The 25450-nt window shown below is 44.4% G+C and overlaps 1 protein-coding gene across 1 annotated transcript; it reads right to left on the reverse strand.

Moving 5' to 3' along the window:
• Positions 1–1261: 1261 nt before the first annotated feature.
• On the reverse strand, positions 1262–24354 carry tinagl1 (tubulointerstitial nephritis antigen-like 1). The gene is made up of 12 exons (XM_035182814.2): positions 24195–24354; positions 20389–20699; positions 18401–18467; positions 13291–13383; positions 13097–13211; positions 10916–11042; positions 9981–10131; positions 9700–9886; positions 8687–8732; positions 7476–7599; positions 4519–4564; positions 1262–4150 (listed from the first exon to the last, which is right to left on the reverse strand). The coding sequence occupies exons 2-12, from the start codon at positions 20690–20692 to the stop codon at positions 3983–3985; spliced, it is 1428 nt and encodes a 475-aa protein (XP_035038705.1). The 5' UTR covers positions 20693–20699; positions 24195–24354; the 3' UTR covers positions 1262–3982.
• Positions 24355–25450: the final 1096 nt, after the last annotated feature.

Consider the following 25450-nt stretch of genomic DNA (forward strand, 5'->3'; position numbering starts at 1 on the left):
GCTTTTTCAACATTTTCATGGATTTCTCAGATAATATTTCATGGATTTTGATGAAAAAAAATCTGACCTTGATAAGTGTGTGCAATTGGGTGCAGATCCAAATAAACATCTGGATCTAGTGAATTTGAATGTGGTCTCATCAGGGGACTGTTGGGCCTTGGTGGAGGTACGGACTCCACTCAGTGCCCTTCAGAATGTTTTATCTCAAAACATCATCTTGTTAACACAACGAAACATAAGACTAATGGTTTCAACGCAATAAGAGAGAACAGATTGTTTTTTTAACCTGTAGCGTTATCGTCATCACTTTGCTGTATATGCAACTTAATCTTTCTTGGGAAACACGTTAGTTTGCAGTGAAAAGCATAGCGTGACCATCTCAAAGTACAACTTTTAAACAGAAAATTCAACAGATGCATTTTTCGCATTCACCTGTAACCAACAGAAACTCCAAATGTACTTAAAGTTGAAGGGTTGAGCAACGAATTTACTCAAAGCTCGTAAAAAAGGTCCACAGACAAGCCCTTTCGATTGCAGGAATGCAAGGTTGAGGTCAACACCTCCACAGGTCTGCTCACCCTCATGTTAGTCAAAGTGTTTTGTTGCACCTGGTAGTTTTCACTGACACAACCAGTTGATATATGCAGCAATTTGCTCACTGTGGCCAATTTTAAAGACCTGCAATTTCTCTCTCACACTTCAAACAGGAGGGCGACTCTGTCAAACTGTCCCTCTCTGAGGCAAATGCGCAGCCAGGTGTTTATGTGGGACGGGGAGACACAGACATACAAAACACACAAACACATACACAAATCAAAGTATAATTAATGGCAGGGAAAAGATCTAATAATTTGATCAAGTATTGAGCTGAGAGTGGAGATGGGGCCGTCTGAAAGGAATTTAATTAAATCCAGTTTGAAGAATTAATATAATAATATATTTATACGAGAAATAATGTATATTACTACTAAACTGTATGTTACCATGCATACTCTTTGGCTGGTCGTCCTCTGCCCACAGTTATTGGGTTTAGTAATGGAAGATTACGCTGACACAGCAGGTCCTTAGAAAAACTGTCCTCATCCCACCCGACCACGTCCGATGGAGCTTCACCCTGAACACCCTGCGACCCGTCTCTCCCTTTGTGCCTCGCTGATCCCAAATCTTCCCTAAAAATCACACACCGTCCCCTTCCACCTAATCTGTCAGGCATTTTCCCCTCATTATCTCACCCTCCGTCAATGCAAGACACAATACGAGCTGTTTCAGAAAGACTTTATTGTGCTGCACAAGTGAACACTAATGTGGTATTTGCGTTTGGTGCACACAATACAGGAGATACAAAGAGACAGTGAGATAGTAAACATTGCACAGGGAAAACAAAGAAGAATAAAAGTATATAATTTACGCATCTCGTCATAAATAAAGTCTACACATCAGTGACTAAGTGGTTCATTTTACATAAAATACACAACTTGTGAGCAGATGTCTGCTGCAGCTCTGTGGGGGGGGGGGTTTAGAGGAGAGGTTGTGTAGTTGGAGAAAACTGTTTAGCTGAAGTTAACATTAATGTCTATGATATGAATCCATAAGGATAGGTTTTGCAGATAATATCTATTGTTATTGGTCCCATCTGAACCTTTTACATATGTTAAGCTATTCAATGCTGTATATAGCAGTTAGGTCCAAGCTTGAAGCTGAAGGATCATTAATCCAACTTAATGTCGGCAAAACAAACCAACACTGACAACAAGATGTCTCTGCACAATGGAAATGAAATAAGATTCCAGCTTTGGTCAGATTCAACTAACATCTGAATGAAAACTAAGTTGTCTGCTCTTCTCAGGCCCTGCTCCACATCAGTTACACTGTCTGCAACTATGCTTCCCCTGTTAAGGTGCACTTAAGTAACACGGCATTGGTTTGTCCCACAAATAACTAGGACGTCATGAAATACTCTGTGTAAATGACTCTTCATCTCTAAACCAGTCACCAAAGGAACTAGCACATGAAAACATATATTTGAAGCTTCTCCTCCTCAGGCTGCAGATGTTTCACATTATTCTCTGTGTTTTGTCATTTATTATAAACCTGTTGTGCACCTCATGTTGATGGACCGCTCCTGTTCCCTCCTCTGCCTTTGCTCATATCAATCTGAAAGCAAACACTCAGTACGTTGCATGAGAAATATGCACGAACCACTTTCATCCATCTATAGCCGCCTCCACCACATTACACAATGTGTGACCATCCGAACATTTCTCTTTGCTTTTACGTCCATCTACCTATCCATGCCTGAGGGAGACTATGTAGGGACCTTAAAGATCACAAGAGCTGCTGATAGAGAAATAGAAAGGCTCTTTTTGAAGTTACAGCTGAAGCACACTGGGATGTAATTTAAGGTAAGTGGTAATAATATAGCATGTGTTCCTTTTCAAGTGAGGCTGTGCTCGAAAACTATGTGAAAGTCCCTCAATGTGCCTGCAATCATGCTGAAATGAAGGCATCACAAAGTGCCGTGACACAGTAGCAGGGCCGATGAGTCGGAACATGTTCGATTTCCAGCAGAACGCGAAACAAAACTAAATGAAAATGAAAATGAGAACATTAAAATGCTAAACAGTTTATCGTCAACCTGCGTGACATGAAGCGCTTTTTCAGCACCAGTGAGAAGTGGCTTTACGTGTTTATTACATGTGAAATGCATTAAAACTAAAGACAGACATATTGTAGGACAGACTGGATTTAGCAGCAGCTCCCCCTCCTCATCCTCCTGAACAGTTACAGCTATGCAGAAGCAGAAAAGCAGCTGAGTGATGTGTGTGTTGTGAGAGTTACTACATACAGTACATTTAAAACATGAGTAGTAAAATAAAACTTTAACATGTGACGCGGCAAAAAAAATAACAACAACTTGATCTCGAATTGTAACAGTGTACACAGAAAAAAAGCATTTTAAGACGACTATTCACAAACACCTTCTTTTGCAGTGGTCAATATAACTGTGGTTTCTTTTTTCTTTGACGCTTCAGTGTTTTTATTTCTTAAATGACTTGGTGCCCCGGGGTCAGAAAAAAACAGCATGGCGTTTATTTGTATGCCTTTAATTGTTGGTGACATTTTTCATCTGTCCTGGCTGAAAATAATTGAATTCACCTGCAGCCGAATAACAGAAGAAACATGTTTAACCACTGACGCTGTCCTTCCCATCACAGTGCGTCAACAAAATCTAACGGTATTTGGTTTTTTGAAGTCAGAATTTTTTGTAATTGCATACTCACAAATCACCTCATGTTTCCTCTGCTGGATTCTCCGATTTTACTGGAATGTGTGAGAAACTAACTCTAAACGTGTGTGTCCTCTAAGACCAGTGACATATTATCACATTACAAGGTTAAGCTGGGTGTGTCCCTCTGAACAGGTCTGATTTCTAATAATCTGGCTCTCGCGTTTCCTCGTTTCTACGCTGTCCCTCTGTAACCGCGTCCCTCTGGATTCTAGCATGCAGAGCTGCAGACGACTAAAGTTTCAGGTTGACTCTTGAAAGCATCAGATTGAGCTTCTCCTTGTGTCATCAACCTACGTGACATGAGCATGGCTTCACCAGAAATGACTGAGGTTTCTGGGAAGTCTTTGGAGCAGTCGGTACCTGAGGTGCTTCGTTGTGAGGCAACATTAAAGCACTGGAGCTTAGTTTTTCTCTGTTTTTGGTGCCATAAACCTTGAGTTGAGGGAGAAGAGGGAAAGGTCGCTCTCTTAAAAGGTTGAAGACTGAGGAGGGGAGGAGTTGTATTAATCCCCAGAGTGAAGTGAGGTGAGAAAGGAGAAGATTCAGGGGCTCTGGGGCTGGTTTTGGTGTTGTCCCCCCCTCCAGCCTGGTGGACAAGGGGAAGTGGTGAAGTTCTCAGACTCTGGATGTGGTTCTCCCCTGGGGTAACACCTGACTATAGATGGGATTTAAAAAAAATAATCTGGCGTGTCTTTAAATGTGTCGACGATGATGGTGGTGCTGGTGGTTTTTCATGTCCTCCATTGTGATCCTGCCCCAGGCTCCGATCACAAATGCTTCGATCTCACACTCATTGTCCCCGCGAGCAATTCGGAAGTAACCGCTCTCTCCCCAGTTCTTTCCCCAGGAGTTGGCAGCGATCTGGAAAAACACAAAGAAAATACAGATGAGGATTGTTTTGTGACAATATGTAACTTCAGCCAATTAGAGTCTCTAAAGAAAACCACTTCCAAAATATTTAGTTTGTGTTTTTCCTTCTTCATAGGTCATTTGACCCAGACGTTACAGCAGAGACTTGCAAAGCCACAGGTAAAGCAGATATGACGCAATTACAAGGCGACTAAAATGAAACGTCCTGTTTCCTTAAATACAATTGGGGGATATCTCTAGGTTTGAAGATTGTTGGAGACATTTTGGATAATGTAAGAACACAAGTCAACAAAATATATTACAAATGTTTACATTTTAATGAAGATTCAAGCACAGTCAAGAAAGAAACTTGTGCTCACCCAATATTTTCTTGACGTCCCATCAACGTTTCTCTCCTCTCCCCACCTGACGCACAAAGCAGAAAGAACATGCATGAGAGTGAAGGGTCAAACAACAGGAAGAGAAGATGTCCTCACATATAGACTTAAGATCAGCTGTGCACAGCTATATTTAAAGTACGGATGATTTGCAGCTAGCATTCTTCTCAGGAATGTGTTCACATACTTTCGCAGTTGGCTTTATTGATATAGAAAAGCAGGAAGAGGTATAAGTCGGGTTCAAGTGGGAGGAATGGAAAGAAACATTTTTCATCTTCTTAACAACATCCTGAAAACAGAGTATTTATGGCTGGACAACGCCTTGAGGCACTCCTACATCTTTCCAATTCAAAGAACACAGAGTTCCCCTTTTCCTCTTTCCCCTTCCATGAAACAGGAAGGAGAGGGTTGGTTTAGAGGAAGTGAACACTACCTCGGCTCCATCAGTGGACGGACAACACACAACAAAACTGATGATTATAAAAACACAAATATACACGTGTGAATCTGAACTTAGAGGCTTATCTTAACCCTTCTTCCTTGTTTCTTCTAAGAAAACCTTGCCAAAGGCCCCGCAAATTCCCATCATGCCTTGCACGTTCGTCTCAGCTTAGCAGCTGCCAACTTTTAGACGCCTACAGTTTCTGCTGGACATGATCAAAACATTCTCCCAAAGCCCGTTCCCATCCTGTTTTTGCACTCTAGGCCTTCGGTTTCCCAAGAGAGTCCGGGTGCCCGAGCGCTTGTTATCTTTTATAAGGGAAAGGAATGCTGGGAAATAGAGAGGCTGGCCTCAGACTCTGCCAAGTCAGTAGCCCGCCACCACAACACGGGCAGATAGTGCCAACCTTCTATCAGCGAGTGACTTTATTAGCCCGGTGTTTCATCAGCTGGAGTCGGAAGTCACACTGACCACGAGTAGACACAATAAAAACAGCTGCGTAAACATCAGATGCTACAAACTGAAATAAATGGGAGAAGTGGGATAAGAGTTTCAGGGGCTCTGGGGCACACACTCACCTGTACGTGTGTGTGTGTGTGTGACGATCCCGTATGCATGCCTGCCTGCCTGCATATTTATTGATATGGAAAGAGCCAGACAGCATCAGACCACTGCTGAGCTCTAATCTGGCCTCCAATCAGCTCACTTGCTCAGTCGGGGACAATGATGAGCATACCGCTGTGCCCACGTGCCCCCGCCCTTCCCCAACGCCCCTCAGCCCACCCCTGACCTCCTCTACGGGGGGACTGATCCCCCTCTCTCTGTCCGGTGCAGCGAGGATCAGCAGCCCAGACAAAGACCTTTCCACCACAGTGGACCTCAATGCTCTTTCCAAAAACTTTCCCAGGCCCTGGGCTTAGAGGAACGCACCGCTATGGGATTTGGCCTATGTAAACACACCGATGCTAGTGGCTGGCAGGTTGGAGCTCAAAACACTGGGTTCACCGGCTCCCCTCTTCGCTCCATCTGTCCTTAAAACCTGTGTCGCAGGCCCATCCACATCCACTCGAGCCAAACAGCGGGAGGCCTTCAGGAAACGCTGGATGTCCTCTTCCTCAGCATCATCTCACACCCTGCATACCTCCGCAGTTTATTGAAAAAGATAGGCTGAGGTGTAATTACAGTCTACAGTGTGTGATCCTAACTTGAACACAGTGCGCAAAGTTTCCCAACAAGACATTTCTGAACAGCGTGCGCTCCTCAGGTATGTGATTTGAAAGAGCTAAGTACAGGTTGGAGGATGAAGGCCTGAGTGTTTATCATATACATGTCTATACATGATGTATGCAATGTTATAAAATGTACATGAACACAACAAGTGAAGATCCCTGGTAAACAGGTTGTATTTTGTCTTCAACCACGGCCAATCAGATAAAAGCAGAAAGAGACTGCTTTTATCATGGAGCTGAACCCCCCCCCCCCCTCTGTCTGGAGTTCATGTAACTTCAGAGACAAGCTCAGACTCTGAGGTACAGTCAAACATTCACATTCCTCAGCCGCCATAACAGACCCATTACGAGGATAGCTGCTCATTTCTCTAATTTGGAAAGTGAGACTGGTGAGCAGCAACGTATCATTGTCCCGAAACACACACTTCAAAACCAGCTGGAGGTCTAATGGAGGAGAGCGCGACCACATTTTTGTAAGTCCAAAAAATGAAGGATATTTATGACTTTTTGCAGGTCAGAGCCTCTGGCCTCTCACTGCCCTGAAAACAACACCTGAAAACCGCAGCTAACAGCGAACCTGTCTGTGTGAGGACGGTCTGGATGAGAACAAGAGTACAGAGGGGATAGAAGAGAAGGTGGGACGGTCGGTAATAAGACGACCAGCAGAGCGGTGATGATGGAGACTCTGCGACATGAGAAGAGTTGTGGTAGGTAAGTGATGGAGACAGGAGGGTGGGGGGGGTAACGAGACACCCGAGGGTGGGGGCAGGTATTCCAGGTGTGTCAGCCGTCTGCCCGCCTGCATACCTGTGGTCGCAGTAGTTACTAGATAAAGGAGACTGGGGCAGACGGAGGAGTGGAGCCAAGGTGTGTCTGTGAGACCTGGAGGGAAGTTTATCCACATGTACAGTGTTGCCAATCTTGTGCAAACACACGTGCACATGAAGCTTTGAATGAAGCCTGATGGGAGCAGCAGCTGCTCAATTCAAACCTGATTCATCCTTAATAAACTGTTTGGGAGGAGACGAGGTAAATGTTTTTTGGCCGGAGAATGAAAACTCTATTCTTAGTTTTCCTGTCGATTGTTGAATATTTCATCATCAAACACAGAATCATAAAATCGCAGCACAATCGTATTTATCTTGAGTCTATTCATGTTTATGCAAAGGGTAAGAACTCGACTTGGGCCCGTGTTATTATTTATACGCCACAAAACTGAGAAAACAAAGGCTTGGTACGTGCAGGGAAACTGTACATGGGTGACTTACCCAGTGATCCTGACTGAGTGTGTTCCATGTTTGCGGTATTGTGGAGGTTTGGTGAAGCTGACGTCAGTGTGTTTGTAGATCCCACTCTTATAGACAAAGAAGTCCTCGTGGACCTCCATAATAGCTGCAAGAAAAAATGGGCAGGGAGAATTAGTAGGCGGATACAACACACACACACACACACACACACACACACACACACACACACACACACACACACACACACACACACACACACACACACACACACACACACACACACACACACACACACACACACAGGTTTGCACACAGACACATGTACACACAGAAACAATATCAATATCCATTATAAGAGCTGCTGAAGAGAGATAAAGATCTTACTTAAACCTCGATTAATCTAAAAGTACTTACCTAATTTCCCCTGGTGTGTGGGTTTGTGTGTGTGTGTGTGTGTGTGTGTGTGTGTGTGTGCTGCACAGCTGAACTCCGTGTGACTTTCATTTTCCAGATTAATAACTCTCTGGATGTTACTCTCAGAAATTCCCTCTTTTGGAGATCTACCTGCATTCTCTGGCCAAGAACACTTCCCAGAAACTCACAATGCGTATGTGCACACAGGGACACGCACAGACACACACACACACACCTATACACCTTTGTTTCAGAGACAAGCTCAAAGACAAAAGGGGAAACTTGACATGAAGCCAGTAAGTTTTCCTGAGCTGCTAAACAACAAAACAAGAGGCTGGTACTGACTCAGAGGATCACAGAGGACACACACACACACACGCACACACACACACACACACACACACACACACACACACACACACACACACACACACACACACACACACACACACACACACACACACACACACACACACACACACACACGCACACACACACACACATGACTCCTCTACTGGAGTGTACTTGACAACGGTCCAGATGGGCACCAGACAGTGAGGCGAGCTAATAAAGGAAGGTCAGTTCAACCACACTGACATGGAGGCCCATCATTTTTGACCAAGCGACTGAGGTCGTAGTTAAAACCCGGGACAAAACCTTCGGGTTGATAAGGTCAAACATGACATCATGACACGAGGCTTGAGGAAGCACACATTTGGATTTGTGCGTCCCTCGGGAGTGCAGTAACACTCACCGGGAGCAAATGTTGACATTAATGTACATTTGAGAGGAACACACAGAAGGAGGCATCGTCTTACCTTGCACGGGGCCATTATCCATAATCTCCTTCATAATCTCTTTATCCTGAGAGAGAAGATAGAGGCAGAGATTTACAGGCAGAGCAGAGGGAGATGGAGAGGAAGATCATTACATGTCGGTGAAATGGAGAGGATGAAAACAACCCCCCACCTCCTCCTCCTCTGGATGTTAAAAGTTAGATAACAAGATTGAGTCCAGCGGGGCCCTCCGGCCTTAATGCCTGGCTTATTGACTTCACAGACCATCGGGAGACAGTAACAACAGGCTGTAATGATTTTCAGAGGCATTAGCTGTCGTTTAGCACTGATGGATGCTGCCTGATGAAACCACATGTTGGCTGCAGCTCGGGGGTCGTCTGTGAATCGGAGAGGACACACGAGAGCGGTGGCTGCACGCAGAGGCGGCTTCTGGAAGGAGTTTGAGTGAATGTTGCACAACACCTAACGCTAATAAGAAAGGCCAGAGGCGATTTCTCCATGAAGTGGACGAGGGGAAGGTTGAAATTTGAGATCATCCAGCGATTTAACTTTGATATAAACATTAGAAACTCTTATGTAAAGTTGTGCTTCTTAATCAATGACCAAATAGAGAATATAACTGACGTGTAGAGTTGAGTAATCTGATAATACAGAGATCTGATACAGACACATGGGATATTATATCAGATAACGATTATAGATGAGGACATCCACAGTTCCGTCTGTAAATTAGTATAATTCACTCACTGCCATGTGTATCCAATACATTTATAAAGTATTTCAACTGCCTGCACCATGAAAGCTGCCAAACATACAGTTAGAAATACAACCAGGTGGCGTCAGCGGCGAGAGCTTAATCCTGTACATTCCCATGTTCATTCACAAGGGGGTCAAGTATGCGTAAAAGAAAATGTGCAAAAACACTTAAAACATGTGAGAGAGATTATGTCTACTGTGGCACGAGGGAGATCCAAAATTCTACAGTTTGCTGGAGATTTAAAGGGCAGGTCGAGTGTTGGCGATGGGCTGCTTACGCTGGATGAGAGCCTATACGGCGGCGTGGACTGGTAGATGTCGTTTTGGTAGTTGTGCGAGTTGGGGCAGCGCTGCGTGGCCTGCCTCTTCCCCCGGCCAACGGAGCGGCTTTGCATCATGCAGCGTCCCACCTCTGCTGGCGTCTGCTGCGGGGGTCGGTAGGGGTAGCATTCCTCCGTCACCACTCTGTGAGGCAGGGAGAGGAGAGAAAGAGATGTCAACAAGTCATCACCATATCTTGGTTCCATACAAGGAGGGTCATTTTGTGTGTTGTGCCTACCCTCTACGCCTGAGGTACCACCAGGCTCCATCGATGCGGCCCCCGGCGCAGCCCCCCTGGTTGCGTGTGTCACAGGAAATAAGGTTTTGGGGCGAGAGCTGAGGAGTCATGTGACCCATCGACTGGATGGAGATTCTGTCCGAGGCCACAGCTGGAGGCAAGGATCGGAAACACAACAAAAAGATTTGATCACAGGTTACAGGATTATTTTGATTTACTTTTTTTGTACCTAAAATTCTTCAAGGAGACAAAATTGTGTTATAACGGATGTCAGTTATTTATCAGGAGGCCCATACACACCCATGAAAACTAACCAGGTGAAGCTGGTTAACAAACATTTAAACAAAAAGATGAACAATCCCTGAATACTGTTGTCGCATTGGTAAACTCCTCCTCATCTCTATTTGCACATGACAACGTCTGACCATAGAAAACATAATCATGTCCACGGAGACAAGAAGGAAACTTCTGACCAAGAGTGCAGCATGTCGGGATTTTAACATAAACTATTCAACGTATTACCACGGAACTTGGTGGAAGGATGGGAAATGGGCAAAGGAAAAACCCATTAATCATTGGCACAGATCTGGATCAGGGGGGCAGATCCAGGATTTTTATTTCACATTCTTTAACATTGTGACATAGGGCATTGTTTTTGACATTTTCATAAATTTTCCCAGGGAATCATGGATCTTGATGAAATCTGGTCCATTTAGGGAACTCATATCTATGACTTGAATATATTGGGACTGTTGGGCCTTGGCGGCAGTGCTATTCTTGTTTGTGTTTTTGAACTTGTATCAAAAGATGTTTAATTTTACACCTTTTTACTTCCTTACGCTATTTATCATTGCTGTATGTCTCATAATGGAATTCTGTATTTTCAGGGTATTTCCATGTAGTTCGACTAATACTGAATTTATTTTACGACTTACCTGCAGTTGAAAAAGCCCAGGAAGCTGCACAGTTGCCCTGGTCCAGTGGCTCGTGAATCTTCCCGGGCCACTTCTCTGCTGAGCTGAAGTAGAGTGGCAGACTGTCACTCTGAGGATCCATGTTCATCTAACGGACGGAGAGAGGGAGGAGACGTCAGAGTCATGTTTATCTGCTTTGAACGTAATCGGTGCGACAGTCTCACGAGACTGCTCCTACTGACGCTTCTTAGGAAAAACCATCATTGTGAAAAAAGACAGACAACATGTCACGCAGGAATGTAAAGTAGAACCGAGGAGACTCCAGTTCCACACACGCCAACATGGGGCTGCAGCTCTGAAGCTTGTGTGAGCGTGGTGCGAGCAAAACAACCGCACAAGCGAACAAAACACAAGTGAACAAAACACAAGTTAACGGCTGCCATTCAAATACTTGTGGACGACGCAGGCAGGTTACATAAGTCTGCTAATCAACCCTGCGGGAGAAGGGACCCATTCACCGACGATTTGGACTATTTGGGCCTGTGTCGATCTCTGACCCGGTAGAATAGACAGCAACCTTTTGGTCCCAGGCCCTCTCCATGAAACCAAGAGGCCATGTGCTTACATCAATGCATAATTGAGTCCCTCATTTGCACCAAGTGAACTGAGCATCCACGGAGGCATCCACCTCCATTCAGATTGTCAACCTCACCGTGATGATAAATCTTAATTAGAACGAGAGGATGACAGAGCGCATTCACTCCCAGGTGCTTCTCAGATGCCAAACAGGCTCAATCTGTTAGTCTCCACTCTGGGTTGGATGCTCGCCTAATCGCCCAGTTATGTGCGGCAACAGAACGCACGCTGCTCTGCGATGTATTTCCGCCCACTCGCCCACAAAGAGCCGGGCTGCCTGCGCTGCATTCCTCTGGTTAAATAGTGAGGTATTCAGAGAACAGACGGCCACCTGATGCATAACTCAGGAATGTGCCACTGGTCACGGAGTGGTTGTTGCGGAAGGTCAAAGTCCAGAAAATCCGCACACCTGAAGAAATTCAACTAAAGGCCGAATTAAAAAAAAATGAAGAGGAATGGCTGCAAGAGTAAGAGTTGTCTGTGTTTGTGTAATTGATTATGTTTCCAATTTTCCATCCATTACACATGAGTCTGCAGACACGCAGGAAGGGAGAGAGATTTATGAATGGACTCTGCTCTGGTTCCTGGCACAGGTAGGGACACGCTGACAGCGGAAGGAGGAGGGGGAGCGGCGAGGTTTTACAGGTGGAAGAGTCGTGGAATGCTGGGAGAGGTAAACGGGGGAGTGAGGAAGTGAGGAAGGATGGATGGATGGATGGATGGATGGATGGATGGGCGAAGTAATGGATGTGGGGCAGAGGTAGAGAGGTGCAGACTGAAGGGGAGTCTGCTCTTTATTCTCCTCGGCTGCCACCATCACCCTCGCTTGTCTTTTCCTGTCTGATGTTTTGGTTCCGTCTTATGTAATCTGTCTGCGGGAAATGTAAACAAAGACTGAGTGGATCAGAGTGGGCCGAGGTTCCAGACGGAAACGCCATCGCATTCCGACGGGCCGCCATAATTAAGTGAAAGAGTTTAATCAGCTCTCCCTTATTCTAGTTGATCTGGGAACCAGCATACCGCGAATCCCAAACTCAGAGGAAGTATAAAGAACATAACACAATGGTAACAAGTCAGCTTTTCTCTGCATTTTCACCTGTCGCCTAAACTTCCTGCCTCCAACACCCCCACCCCCCAACACGCACACATGTGTACTCATTCACCTCCATGTCGTCTAGGACACATACATTTTCAGGCTAGTTTCTGACTGATATGACTGATGAAAAAAACAAATAAACGTTTTCTAATGACACCACATTCATGTGAGTTCAAGTGAATGTCTTTAACATTTATTTTTGTATTATTTAAAAGGGGAAATCCAGGGTTTAAGAGGTGTTAGAGGTTATGCCACTGGCAACAAGTAAGGTGATATTTCTTCTCACTTTTAAAAGCAGGGTCAGATGTCAGAGGTCAGCTACAAAACAGCAGCACTCGGGATTGCAAAGAATATCAGTGGCTTAAGTTTGCTTCTGTGCCTTCAGGAATTTGACCACACACATATTTTGTTTCGTCAGTTAGATACACCCCCAAAATGATTCTCTCTCAAAGAGGACGACCGCCATGTACCTGGATCTCATTCATGTTCATAATAGTCCTGGAGGGTCTCTGTGTGCCCAGACGATACCGGATCCCCTCGTCCAGACTCATGCCATACAGCTGACTGTAGTTTGAAGCCTTCCACCTAAAAACAAAAATGTGTGAACTTTGCAACCATGATATACCTTCAAATATATGTGTTTACGTGTGTCCGTGTTTTTTACCCATAGTTTCCTCTGTTGACGGCATGGATCATGTCAGACTCCATCAGACAGGCGTTCTGCTCACACTCCCATCGTCCTGTAGTCCCACATGTGCTGAAGTGGGGAGATGGACAGTAGAGACAATGAGATGCTGTAATCGCACAGAAATAGCTTCTATCTCCATATTTAAGCTAATTCCGATGAACTCATTGGCTAAAATAGAAAGATCATCTCAGTCAAATATACAGTGGTTCAGTGGAATTCCCAAGAAGCGAGTCAGCAAAGAGAGGGAAAGGTTAAAGGGAACATTCGGCCTTTTATGGCTGCAGAACGCAGAGCCATTTTTAGTCCAGAGGGAATGAGGACGTCAAGAAGATGACAGAGCAGATAAGAGAGCAGGATATAAATGATGATGTTCAGATGTTTAGTTTGGGGATGCTAAAAAACTGTTTGGTATGAAGGTGTGTGTGTGTGTGTGTGTGTGTGTGTGTGTGTGTGTGTGTGTGTGTGTGTGTGTGTGTGTGTGTGTGTGTGTGTGTGTGTGTGTGTGTGTGTGTGTGTGTCTGTGGACCCTGAATCATTAGATAAGTTATAGTCACACAAGTAGTAGAAAAATGATCCATTGTATTGGCAAAAGTACCAACACAACAATATAACGCAGGAACTTTCATTAGTAAACACTATAGCTTTAATAGTTGAAGTTCCACATTTTAAAATGTATATAAGTACAGAGACCCCGACTTGAAAATCATACTTGACAAAAACTGCACAAGACAGAAACTTTCCTCATTGTCACCGATTTTTTGATTACCTCAGAGTAAATGATTAAAAACATTCCTGCACAAAAATGTAGCTTCATTGGAGAGTCCCTGTCTTGCTGGTTAATTATTTCTAACTATGACATTTTACAGAACTTTGGATTGCCTGTATATTTCTTGTAGCTGTCTGAATAAAACAAAAACGTTACTATCGCTAACTGTCCTGCACTTTTATATTATCCTATCAGGTTGTTACAGAATAACACGTAATAATTAAAGAGATAGTACCTCAGTTTATAAATTACATTTTTCTAAACCATCAAACTATTGGGAGAGTCACAATTTATGTGTCATAATTCATTTGTTAATACATTCACAAACAGTTCAACATTTTGGGGTGAACACTTCCCCTGTCATGCCTGTGTGGTAAATGGGAATTTGCTGTCATTTAGCGTAGCTTAGCATAAACCCTGGAGAAACCAAGCCACATGGGACACAATCCACCTCTAAAGCTCACTAATTAACAGGTTATATTCTGTGTGTTTAATGTGTACAAAAGCTGAAGTGTACTAATGACAGATTGCTTTGTTACAGGATTACAGATTAGTCCTGGTGCTCGGCGGACCTGACTGACTGTTATATATCTTTTAAATCACTTGCAAACAGCTCCCACACTCGATTGTTCTCGGGAAATTTTCCAGCTTTATTGGGGTTTTCTTGTTTTATTCAGTGTCTGACTAAAAGTGTTTTTGTTGTCATGTGTCTCGTAAAATACTTATCTCAACAAAACCTCCTGATTATACAAGACAAAATGCCAAACCTATAAAGTAGTGTCTATAATTCACTGTGTGTAGCCACGACTCGATATGAGATTATTATGAGGACTGAGTTGGTGTGAGAAACAATGAGGGGTGTTTCCCACACTGACGTATATGGACTGCCATCCATAGTGTCTACTGTACATCTAATATTATGTTCACAAGAGAAGGGAACCTTTCCAAGAGGATCATTACACACACACACGGGCACAAAACTGCTCCTCCCTGGGAATCTGAGACCCATGCAAACACAATGCTCATGCACACGCCTACATACAAATACATACATGCACACACACTGGCAGAGTTTAGACCTGTGAGTGTTCCACAGACGACGGCTTTGACTTGAGGAAAGAGACAAATGACCTTTGCCATCTCTGTCCCATCAGCAGCAGGAACACAGGCCTGCAGCTCAGCGCTATAGTCGCAGCAATAAATTCACACAGCAGTGGACACACACACACAGACAGACACACACGGTGATGGAGACAAGGGGCAGGAGTGTGTATTGGAGTGAAATATAAGGTCTGTCAGAGAGAGGCCATATTTTACATTCCCCGTCACAGTCCCCCCATTACAGACAGAGATCTTCTCCACCTCGGAGACAATACACACCTGAGTGACACGAGGTATCACAGACCCTGTCAGAGCCGTGGGAACGGAGCCGTGTTTGTGTACACTGTGATGTGACGTTATCTGAGACGCTACGCAACGAGACAAAGCTACAGCTGTCGTTGTCTGTCGTCCGATCTGAAGGACACTGCGCGACGAGCAGACAGAGCCGAGCTGCTGGCAAATCAGAGCGGCGATGGGCGCTCCTGTAGGAGGCCGCCGCGGTGCGAGCAGGAGGCGCCACGTTCCAGATTGTTGGGAGGAGATAAAGCGTTATCAGGATGCCAACAGCTAAGGGAGGAAAAGGCCCCCTTGGCTGGAGATCCCATTAACACAACAAAAGACTGCCACACTTATCGTTGCACATCCTCACACACACACGACTGTACACACTGTGCAAGCGTCACTTTAATACCTCATGCTCAGTGTGGTGAAGCTCTAACTATGTAGAGACGTATAAAGATCATAGTGATTGCGTCTCAAAGAATGCACATTCATTGAGTGTTTCTGTGACAGGCCATTTGCTGCTATTATCAGTGACGATATGTAGGAGGCGCAGATAAGAGTGTGCGTGTGCGGGGGCTCCACCGCTGCTAATGAGAGACTTGAGGGAGAAGAAGGAAGAGCGGAAGCCCCGTCCTCCTCCTCCTCCAGCTGGGAGGACGCACATCTGGGAAATTAATAAGTGGAGAGAGTGGGCGCAGGATGAGGGGAGTGCTTGTCCCTGTGTGCCAAAGTTGTGGTGCAATTTTTCAAGCATCCGTGTATTGCCCTGACAAGCACATGTTAGAGCGTATGCACATAACACTCTATTGTTTGGTTGTGAAAGGGGGAGTTAGCACGTAAATGCTGACTTCAAGACCTTGAGAGGTCATTTTTCACCACGCTCAACCCACACAAGTCTTTCCTCTGAGAGAAATGTTATCCTGCCATTCATCAACGTGCATCCTCGCCCATCTGCAGGCCATCGCACCCATTGGGTCAAACCTAATTGTGCCGTCTTGATAAGAGTCAGACTTCTGGCCTGTCAGACTGACACATGCAGCTACTGGAGCTGAACAGCTGGAGCCTCTAAAGCGGATGGTGTGGAGATCAGTGGGGTCAGGCTGGTTTGGGTTGGACGTGTCATGACATACAGCCGCAGCAAGTCCATTTTTGCATGGAACCGAATATACGACTGATCCACTAAAAGATGTTAAATTAACATTTATGTGTCAAGTGTTCATGTTCACACACGTCTACTTTTACAGGGTTTTTGAGGAACCTTCAATGACACAGATGTGAGAAACCATAGTGGAGGACAGGTGAGGAATCCTGTTTCCCTTCTCTCTGCCTTCACAGCCTCCCTCAAGTCTCTCAAGGACTGTTTTGTGTCTCCTTGACACTTGTACATTTAGAGAAAAAACGACAACAGCTACACTGTGAAGGCTGTGGAGATAAAAGTCACATTGCTGCAACTGATAGCTCATCTAAAATACTTATTTAGGATGTCTTCACTTCCTGTGAAGGTCATAAAATCAAGAGTATATCATCAGCATCACTGAAGTGGAAAAATAATGCTTGAGCTTTGTGTTGCTGTGTTCAGGGTCATTTTTATGCATGTGTAAGAACACAGCTCAGAGACTCAAGGGGAAATGATTGAATTTACCAGGGACCCTATTGTAGAGGTGGGCACAGACAACTACAGACAAAGAAAAAAGCTACACACTGCTGAGCTGTTTGTTACTTGATGTCAGATATTTGGGGGCATGATGTTTACCATTGTGGTCTGTCAGTTTGAGGGAAGCACTTATTGATATCCCATTCAGATTTTGGAATGCTTTCACTCAAAACCCTGCGCTTGCACTCAAATAGCCCTAGCTTGTGCTTAGATTTGCTCCGCTGGTGCTCAAACTGTGAGCTTGAACAGATTTCCTGTGCTCCTCCTCTGGGCAGAACAATTTAATTTGTCAACATTACATCTGGCTGTGCATTGGTTTGGGAATCTGGACAGATTTGTTGCACAGCAGAAAAAAATCCAAGAGCAGAGGAGGAATCTGAACCAGACAGAATCGTGAAGACCCATTCACTCACCGTTTATACAATCACACACCAGTCATACACTGTTGGCACAACCGTCAGGGGAAAGTTAGGGGTACTTAAGTATTTTGCCCAATGACATTTTGGAATGCATGCAGGCTGTAGGAGATGGGGATCGAACCGCTGACCTTCTGGTTAGTGGACGACCCTCTCTACCTCCTAAAATATATTTATATATTGCCTATTGTTTACAAAGAAGTTAGGATAGAAAGGAAGTGCAAGTACACAGGGTCAGTGTGTGTGTGTGTGTGTGTGTGTGTGTGTGTGTGTGTGTGTGTGTGTGTGTGTGTGTGTGTGTGTGTGTGTGTGTGTGTGTGTGTGTGTGTGTGTGTCAGTGTGTGTGTGTGGTATGAACATCATGTCATTAATGTGAGATTTCAACCCACAACATAGATATAAAGGCTGGATATCATAAAAACTGGATATTACTCCATAAAGCCACCAGTGTTTATGATAATAAGTTGGTTTCTTATTAGAAACACATGCTGTGCACACACACAAACACATGTATTGTGCAAACCCACACAACTTGATTTTGAATGCGAGTACAGATCCCTGAGGTTTTAAGAAAACAGCTGGAAATGTAAAGGAATGTGATGCAAAACATAAACACAATATTTAATTTATTGTAATGGTGCATTCATGAAAACATGGCCTGTAGGGCTTGAATAATCCACTCATCTTATGGTTTATACAAAGTGTTAGATGGAGCAGATAGCGAGCACATGTGGATGAAACAGTCAGAAGGTGAGGGAAAGATGTTTTTTCAGCTTTGAGCTACTTCAGGGGACATTGGAGGGAAAAGCCTGCAGGATTTAAGAGGTTGAAAGAGGAAAGTGTAGAAGGAGCGAGGGGTTTACATACCATAAATTGCAGTTTTCTTTGTATGTTTGCCCTGTAAGGAACCTGTTTCCATTTCTTTCGCAGCTGCCTGAGAGGGAGACAAAGAGGGGCAACTGTGGGTTTCATGTGGCTCAACAACAAAGATCCTCCTGCTAATCTCACAATAACACAAGAGACACAAATGAGCACTCACACTTAATGCAACACAAACAACACAACAGAATGTGCAACTCCTGGAGTGCGTGTGCAGTATATGTGGGTCTGGGTGCACCCTGAGCTCTACTAATCCAGTTTAGGAATGTGCTGTTAGCTGCTTTCCAGGCTTCCCAGGCCCTCGTCATGCTTTAACCAGCTTACGCTCGACTTCGCCACCTCTTGTGAAATTGAGGGAAAGCGCCACAAATGTGCATTAATCATACTGAAGCACTCAAAAAACATCTATTGGCATTTGAGAGCGTCTGTGGAGAAGTTATGTCCGATCTGCGCTAAAAAAGATCCAAGAGGGACGCATTCCTTCTGCAGGCATTTGTTCAGCTGCACTTGGAGTTTGAACCTTGCTCGTTGGCGGATTGAAAAACTGCCCTGACTTGGTGACAGGCTCGCATTGAGGTTTATCTGCACGCTGATTTACGGCAGAGGGTGCTGTCAGTGTGAATTTCATGTGGAATTCACAGCATGCGCTCTGTGAAAATTAACACTGCGAGTGTGTTTTCCTCGCCTGTGGTGTGAGGCCTCGAGCTGATAGTGTGATTTATGACTCCGATATCCATTTTCCCCCCTCGCAGCTGCCTCACCCGGCCTATATCACAACTCATTTAGTGCCGAGCTGCAGCGTGGGGAGAGTCACACTTTTATGAAGAGCTGATTTATATGCAGGAGGCTGTAGAGCTGACAGTCGGCCATGTGATCCCGTATAATGGGTGGTTGTGACATTTTTAACTGCATTTAAAGTCAGGCTGTATAAACTATTGAATATTGATGACTGATCTGAACGATCTGTGACTGGACGGCGGCAATAAGAGAAAGGACCTGTTGTAAAAAATCTGTCGCCTCCTTCCTTTTGAAGTGCGACAGCTTTCTTCTAGGCTGCTTGACGGTGCCATTGTGTGTCTGTGTGTGTGTGTGTGTGTGTGTGTGTGCGTGCAAATGCATTAGTGTGCACATCCCAGCTCCTGATCCCACTACCTTGTCGCTCAGGGAGCACATACCTGCGCCGCCCACCCCGGCCTACCACCCCCATCCATCCTGCGCCCGTTGTCTGTCTCTCCCTCCCTCTGCATTGCCTACATTCTTTCTCCTGACCTCCATTCATCCTTTCATCCTCCCTCCCTCCCCCCTCCCTCCCCCTGTCTGGGTACATAAGAAGCCCACTGTTCCCTGCTCTGTTCTCAGGTACAGGACTCTGCTGTCGCTGGCACATTTTACACCTCTGCACTGGGAGAGTGGCGTGACAATGGCTTAGAGAGTTCAGATAATCAAACACTGAGAAAAATTGGGGGGGAAATATTTCAACTTTAACTCATCTATTTATGGTATGAAATATAAAAAATCATATGTTTGCTTAAAAGGGAGGAACAGAGGGTAATTTATTTCTTACTCCATATTTATATTAAGATTTTTTTTTTGGGGTCTAAATTTGTATATAAAGGAAAAAGCTTCTGTCTTTTTCAGGGCTTTTTAAAATCATTATCAAACATTAGAAACCATTTGTCAGTTTTGACCATATAAAGCTATTCAGTGGTTACTGATTGGAAGTTATAACTAAAATAGCACATATATTATATCCCCCAGTTTTAATTGTTATTTTATTTCTGACTTGTCCGAGTTTGAGGGAAAGCCGGTTACATACCTACGTAATTTATTTTCAGGTGTCATGCTGCTTTGCATTGTGGTCCAGCACAGAGCTGTCGGCAGGGTTCTCTGCTGCTTTCTGATTGAGCTTAACTAATTCCAACAGGCCCAAACACACACACACACACACACACACACACTTGTCCACCCTGACTTACCAATGAAAGGAGGCTCCACGCCTAAACAGTGTCCCCAGAAGTCAGGGCAGCAGTCGGACACGGTGCGGTTACAGAACAGGTCACAGTAACAGATGGTGTCCAGGTAGGGCACCGTGCACAGGTCGTCTCTGCCCGGGCAGCAGCCTCCTCTCCTCTCACAGTACGAGCCGCGTGGGTCCCTGATGCCACCAACATGGAGAGGACTGGCAAGCTCCCTCTTGGTCCTCCTGGATAGGATTCTGTCTGCTGTACCCTCTCCTACCAGCAGGAGCAGCGCTGACACTGTCAACAGGATGAGCTTCATGATAAATCTGTGAAGGAGACATATCAAGAGATTGAGGCGATTCTATTCAAGACATGCTTTTGTGTAATGCTCATTAAAACAACTCGTATATGATGGAGTGGAAACATATTTATGAAACTTTTCCAAAGGAAGACGCTGGACAAACGCTTCACACTTCAGAGGAAGAGAGGTGAGTGAGGTTAACACTGCGAGAAGGATAATTGGGGTAGGACTGCTGCCAACTCACCATCCACCTCTTGCTGCGTATTTCACATTCACACACACACACACACACACACACACCCACACACAAGATAAATTTAAACAACCTTGGCAGCAAACGGTCCAAATAGAAACCCATGTGATGCTTGGAGATCATCTGCTTGCTTATTCCAGCTTTTCCTTCCAAGCCGCCAAGACAAACAGCAGCTTAATATGAAAATGCTCTCAGCAGGATGGAAGTGGTGGAGAACAAGTCCTCGATGGTCGCTTTAAACCGGATGAACGATGGAGCCTTGTCGGGTCTCAGGGTGAAAGGCCAGTTCACTCGCTGCCTTTTTTTTTTTTACCCTCCCTGTCCCAATATTTCCTCTTCGTATATTCCTCTTGCACCAGATTTATTCGTATTCACACTGCAGTGGTTGTGACACATGAATTCAGCTGCACTATAATTACCCTGTGCAGTCACTTGTCACAGGTCACCTTTATTATCCCAGATTAGAATGCTATCACAGTCACGGAAATAAAGTAATGTCCTGCTGTCAGAGCTAATCTGTCACACTCGAGGAAATTGTGTGGGTGAACTGATACAGTCTGCGTTCTATGGACAATAAAGTTTATCTAAAATGTCATGTTGGTAGCTCATACTCCAACTGCACAATCTACAATCACACAACAACCATTTTAGCACAAGTTGGAGCCAGTATGGAGAAAGTATAAAAAAACAACAACATATGAATCAGTGATTTGCTTTGAAAGAAACTTCTCCTGGTCTCTGACTTTAAATGAGGCACAGTCAGTGGTGGAGGAGGCACTCAAACTCAAACAGTTTACTAATGTAAAAGTATCACATTACCTTTTCTACTTCAGTAAAAGTAAGTAAGTACTCGCTTTTAAAGATACTTAAAGTGTTAAAAGTAAAAGTACTTGCAGAGTGCCGCTTTTCCCCAATGCAACAACATACTCGGCCTCCTCTGAATTCATTTCAGCTGTTTCTCAACCAGTGATGCTGCTGCTGCAGGTGCATGTTGCTCTCATTAAAACAGGCGGGGTCTAATGTTAACGCCTGCCCCGATTGGATCCAGATCTTGTTATTGAAGTAAATGTACTTTGTTACACCCCACTACTGTGTACACTGTGATACTTTTTTACTTTTTGTCTGTGATTTTCGACACAACACTTTCCAGTATGTGTTTGTGTGCGTGGGTGTGTGCGTGTGCATGTGTGTGTGTGTGTGTGTGTATGTAAAAGAGCATCACAACTGTCCCTCTGCAAGTCGACAAAGGTCAAACAATCATCCATATGGCTGTTTGTGTGCGTGTGTCTGTCTCAGGTTACTCAATGAGTGAGTCTCTGCGGGGGCCGGACAAAGATGTGGGGTTGGCCTGCTGCTTACATAAATAGCATCATTAATTATCCAATCAGACCTCAGAGCACAATAGACACTCCGCACATAAAGCGGGGCTCCGGAAAAGGATCTTTGCTGCGCTGTTTTCTGCATGACTGTGCCTTTAGTTGAAACACACTCACACACCCACACACACACACACACCGGCATATGGCAGCATGGGTTGGGCAGCCCTCCTCTTTTACCCCAGTGTTTTGTTGTGGCAGACTCTGAGCAGCAGTATAATAAAACACCCACCAGTCTGCTCAACAAAGTGCCGAGGCCTTCGGGTCACAACACCAGAGTGAAACCACAAGTGATGACCCTGGTGTTGCCTGCTGACAGTCGTACGCCATCAGGAGCAACTTCAACCACTCGTCACTGTTATTATTCCTGTAGCTTCAATGTAAGAAAACAGTTTTCAGCAATCAGTTTCAGTTTTAAGTCAATCCAAGTCCAAACCGAACCAAACAGTCAAACTCAATATTTCAAACACATCGACAGAATCAGTTAAGTAACGACATCTGATTCTGATCAATAGATATTAAAGATTTAATTAGACACTGATGTCTCAGCTCATTTTAGTTTTATTAAACATATGTTTGACAGAGCGTCTCTGAAGCTTCCATATGGCTCATCAGTGATCCAGGCAGCTGCGGTCGAGCAACTGATCCCACTCCGGACCCTCAGCACTCACACACACACACACACGCGCACACACACGACATGACTTACAGTGATTTCCTGAAGACTTGCTTCTTGCCTAACCCTTACCCCAACCTTAACCTAAAGCTAAACATGTCTTCACCTTAAAATGTAATAATTCACGTATGTCGACTTGCTTTTTGTCCCCTTAAGTCCCCATAATGTGACTGTATAAACAGATTACGTCCCCACAACACTAGTAATACCTGGAACACACACATCACACAGAAGCAGGACAATGTTCACAACCTAAATTTTCTTGGTTGCTTGTACAAACTGATTATATTAAAAAACACAGCTCTTTCTCTATTAAAGGGTCAGTTCACCAAACTTACCAAGACAGTTTCTCACCTATCTGAGCAGACATCTAGAAATTCAAATAGTTTGGTTATGATCTTCCCAGGTTAGGAAACATCTGAGATGTAATTCAACAGCAGAACAGATCCCACACTGGACCATTTTAGACTCAGATTTTCTTTTCTAACAAATAACTGTGGGAACCAGAAATTTACTTTTGAATTAAAGTTGTTCACCTCACTGCTGTATTGTGGTGGAGGCAGAAATATAAAGACAAAAAATAAAAACCTAAACTTTCCGCCTGGGTAAGAAAATAACTGTGTTATATTGTAATTTTTCTTATATGACTCTTTCACTTTGCTTCACTCAGCTGAACTTTGCTTCACTCAGCTGAACTTTGAGATTGCGCTGCACCAACCACCAGATGATTCAGGAATCTTGGCGCAGTTAATCTGCATAAAAGCCCTTTCAGCTCCATTTCCCTCTGTGTGACACTGCACAGGCTATTACCCGTTTCTATTTTTAAAGCGCCGACCAGTTCAAGGCAGTGGGCGACATCTATGATAAGCATACAGGTGTCTACTAAGGCCTGCAACAGGGGAGAGGATCACTGGTCTGGATGTAGCCTCACACTCACTGGACTCAGTAACCTCAGCAGCCTTCCAACTCTTATGCCTGAATATATTGTGTCACACAACCCCACACCCTGAAGGTAAATATACGGCAAGAGTGAAAATGAAAGAAAGAGAATGGAGGGAAGAAGATGAGAAGATCAGGTTACATAAAATCAAATATAAAGTTCCTCTGATTCATGAAGACATTTGAGAACAGTGAATCTGTACTGTTCAGTTTGCACCTGCTCTGAATCTAGAGTCAAAAAGTAAAGAGAGTTAAAAAGAAAAAAAGTTTATTTACCTTGAATTAAAAGAGAAATCCAGGTTGTTTTTTTAAAATCCGACAGAGGCTTTCGGATGAAGTGTCGCTGGCTCGCAGGTTCAGGAAAACAACAAATGAAAGTCGGCCTCCCTCCTGCCTCTCTCACAGGATCTGCTCTGTCAGACTCTCGTCTTCTCTATATACAGGCAGCCAGTGACGAATAACCACTCCCCCTCCCCCCACCTCCACCTCACTCCCAGCCCTGTCCCCCTGCTCCACTGCCTCCTGCTCTGTGATCGCTCCCTCTCCCTCCCTCCCTCCCTCACACTTGTTTCCCTGTGACTCCCACAGGTTGGATATCTCCTCATGCCTCCCTCTCCTTATCAGACTGGAGCCGCACTGATCTGAAGGTGACGAGCCACATCTGTATTCCCTCCATTCGTTTCCACTGTCACTTCCACTGTTAACAGCAGCGGTTTCCCCTCTGCCACTATCTGTGGTTTTTCCCCTGCATGGTCAAATGAATCCACTCCTTGTACACACAGTTGCTGAGTGTTCACCCTCTAGTGGACACTGGTTTGCATAACTTCCCCTCAGGGAGCCAGGGAAATATTTGATTGGCTTGAAGACAAACTCCCAACTTCTAGAAATGTTCAAACCAGCCTGAGCTGAGTTTTCGGCCCAAATTAGTTGTTTTACATCATCTGCCTCTGTTTTCTCCTCCTCCTGGATTGATTCAGTTCAGGAAATCAAAAAGGAAGTGTTTTTGTATGGATTAAAACATGTTCAGAATGCATGAAAATGTACATATATATATTTATATATATATATATTGTATATATGAATCAGTCTTCTCATAAGATGATGATTGTCATATTTGATGCATCATTTTAAGACACAACATACAAACTATCGGCAAAAAACACTAAAATAAAATAATACTGGATTAATTTCTTAAAGTTTGTATTAATTTGTTCCTGATTTTTGCTTATTTCCTGGATTAGAATGCCAACCAGGGGTTTAGAGCACAAACATGGTGGTCCTGAAAGACCCAGCTGCCCCGTGGACCCCCTGTTAGGTTGATCAATGAGCTGGAGGCTGAATCAATAACTGTAACACAGCAGGGTGTTAGACAGGGTGGGGCGGGACAGAGGGCGGGGCGTCTCGGGGAAAATCCTCTCAGGACAAAAGACACTGACCGCACAAATATGTCAGAGTTGAATTTGGTGTTAAATTAAATACAAGTTAAATTGCACTTGTAGAATATTTACAGGAAAAGAAGAGCATCTTCCAGT

This window comes from Hippoglossus stenolepis, chromosome 17, assembly GCF_022539355.2.
Source record: "Hippoglossus stenolepis isolate QCI-W04-F060 chromosome 17, HSTE1.2, whole genome shotgun sequence".
In the NCBI taxonomy this organism is placed as follows: domain Eukaryota; kingdom Metazoa; phylum Chordata; class Actinopteri; order Pleuronectiformes; family Pleuronectidae; genus Hippoglossus; species Hippoglossus stenolepis.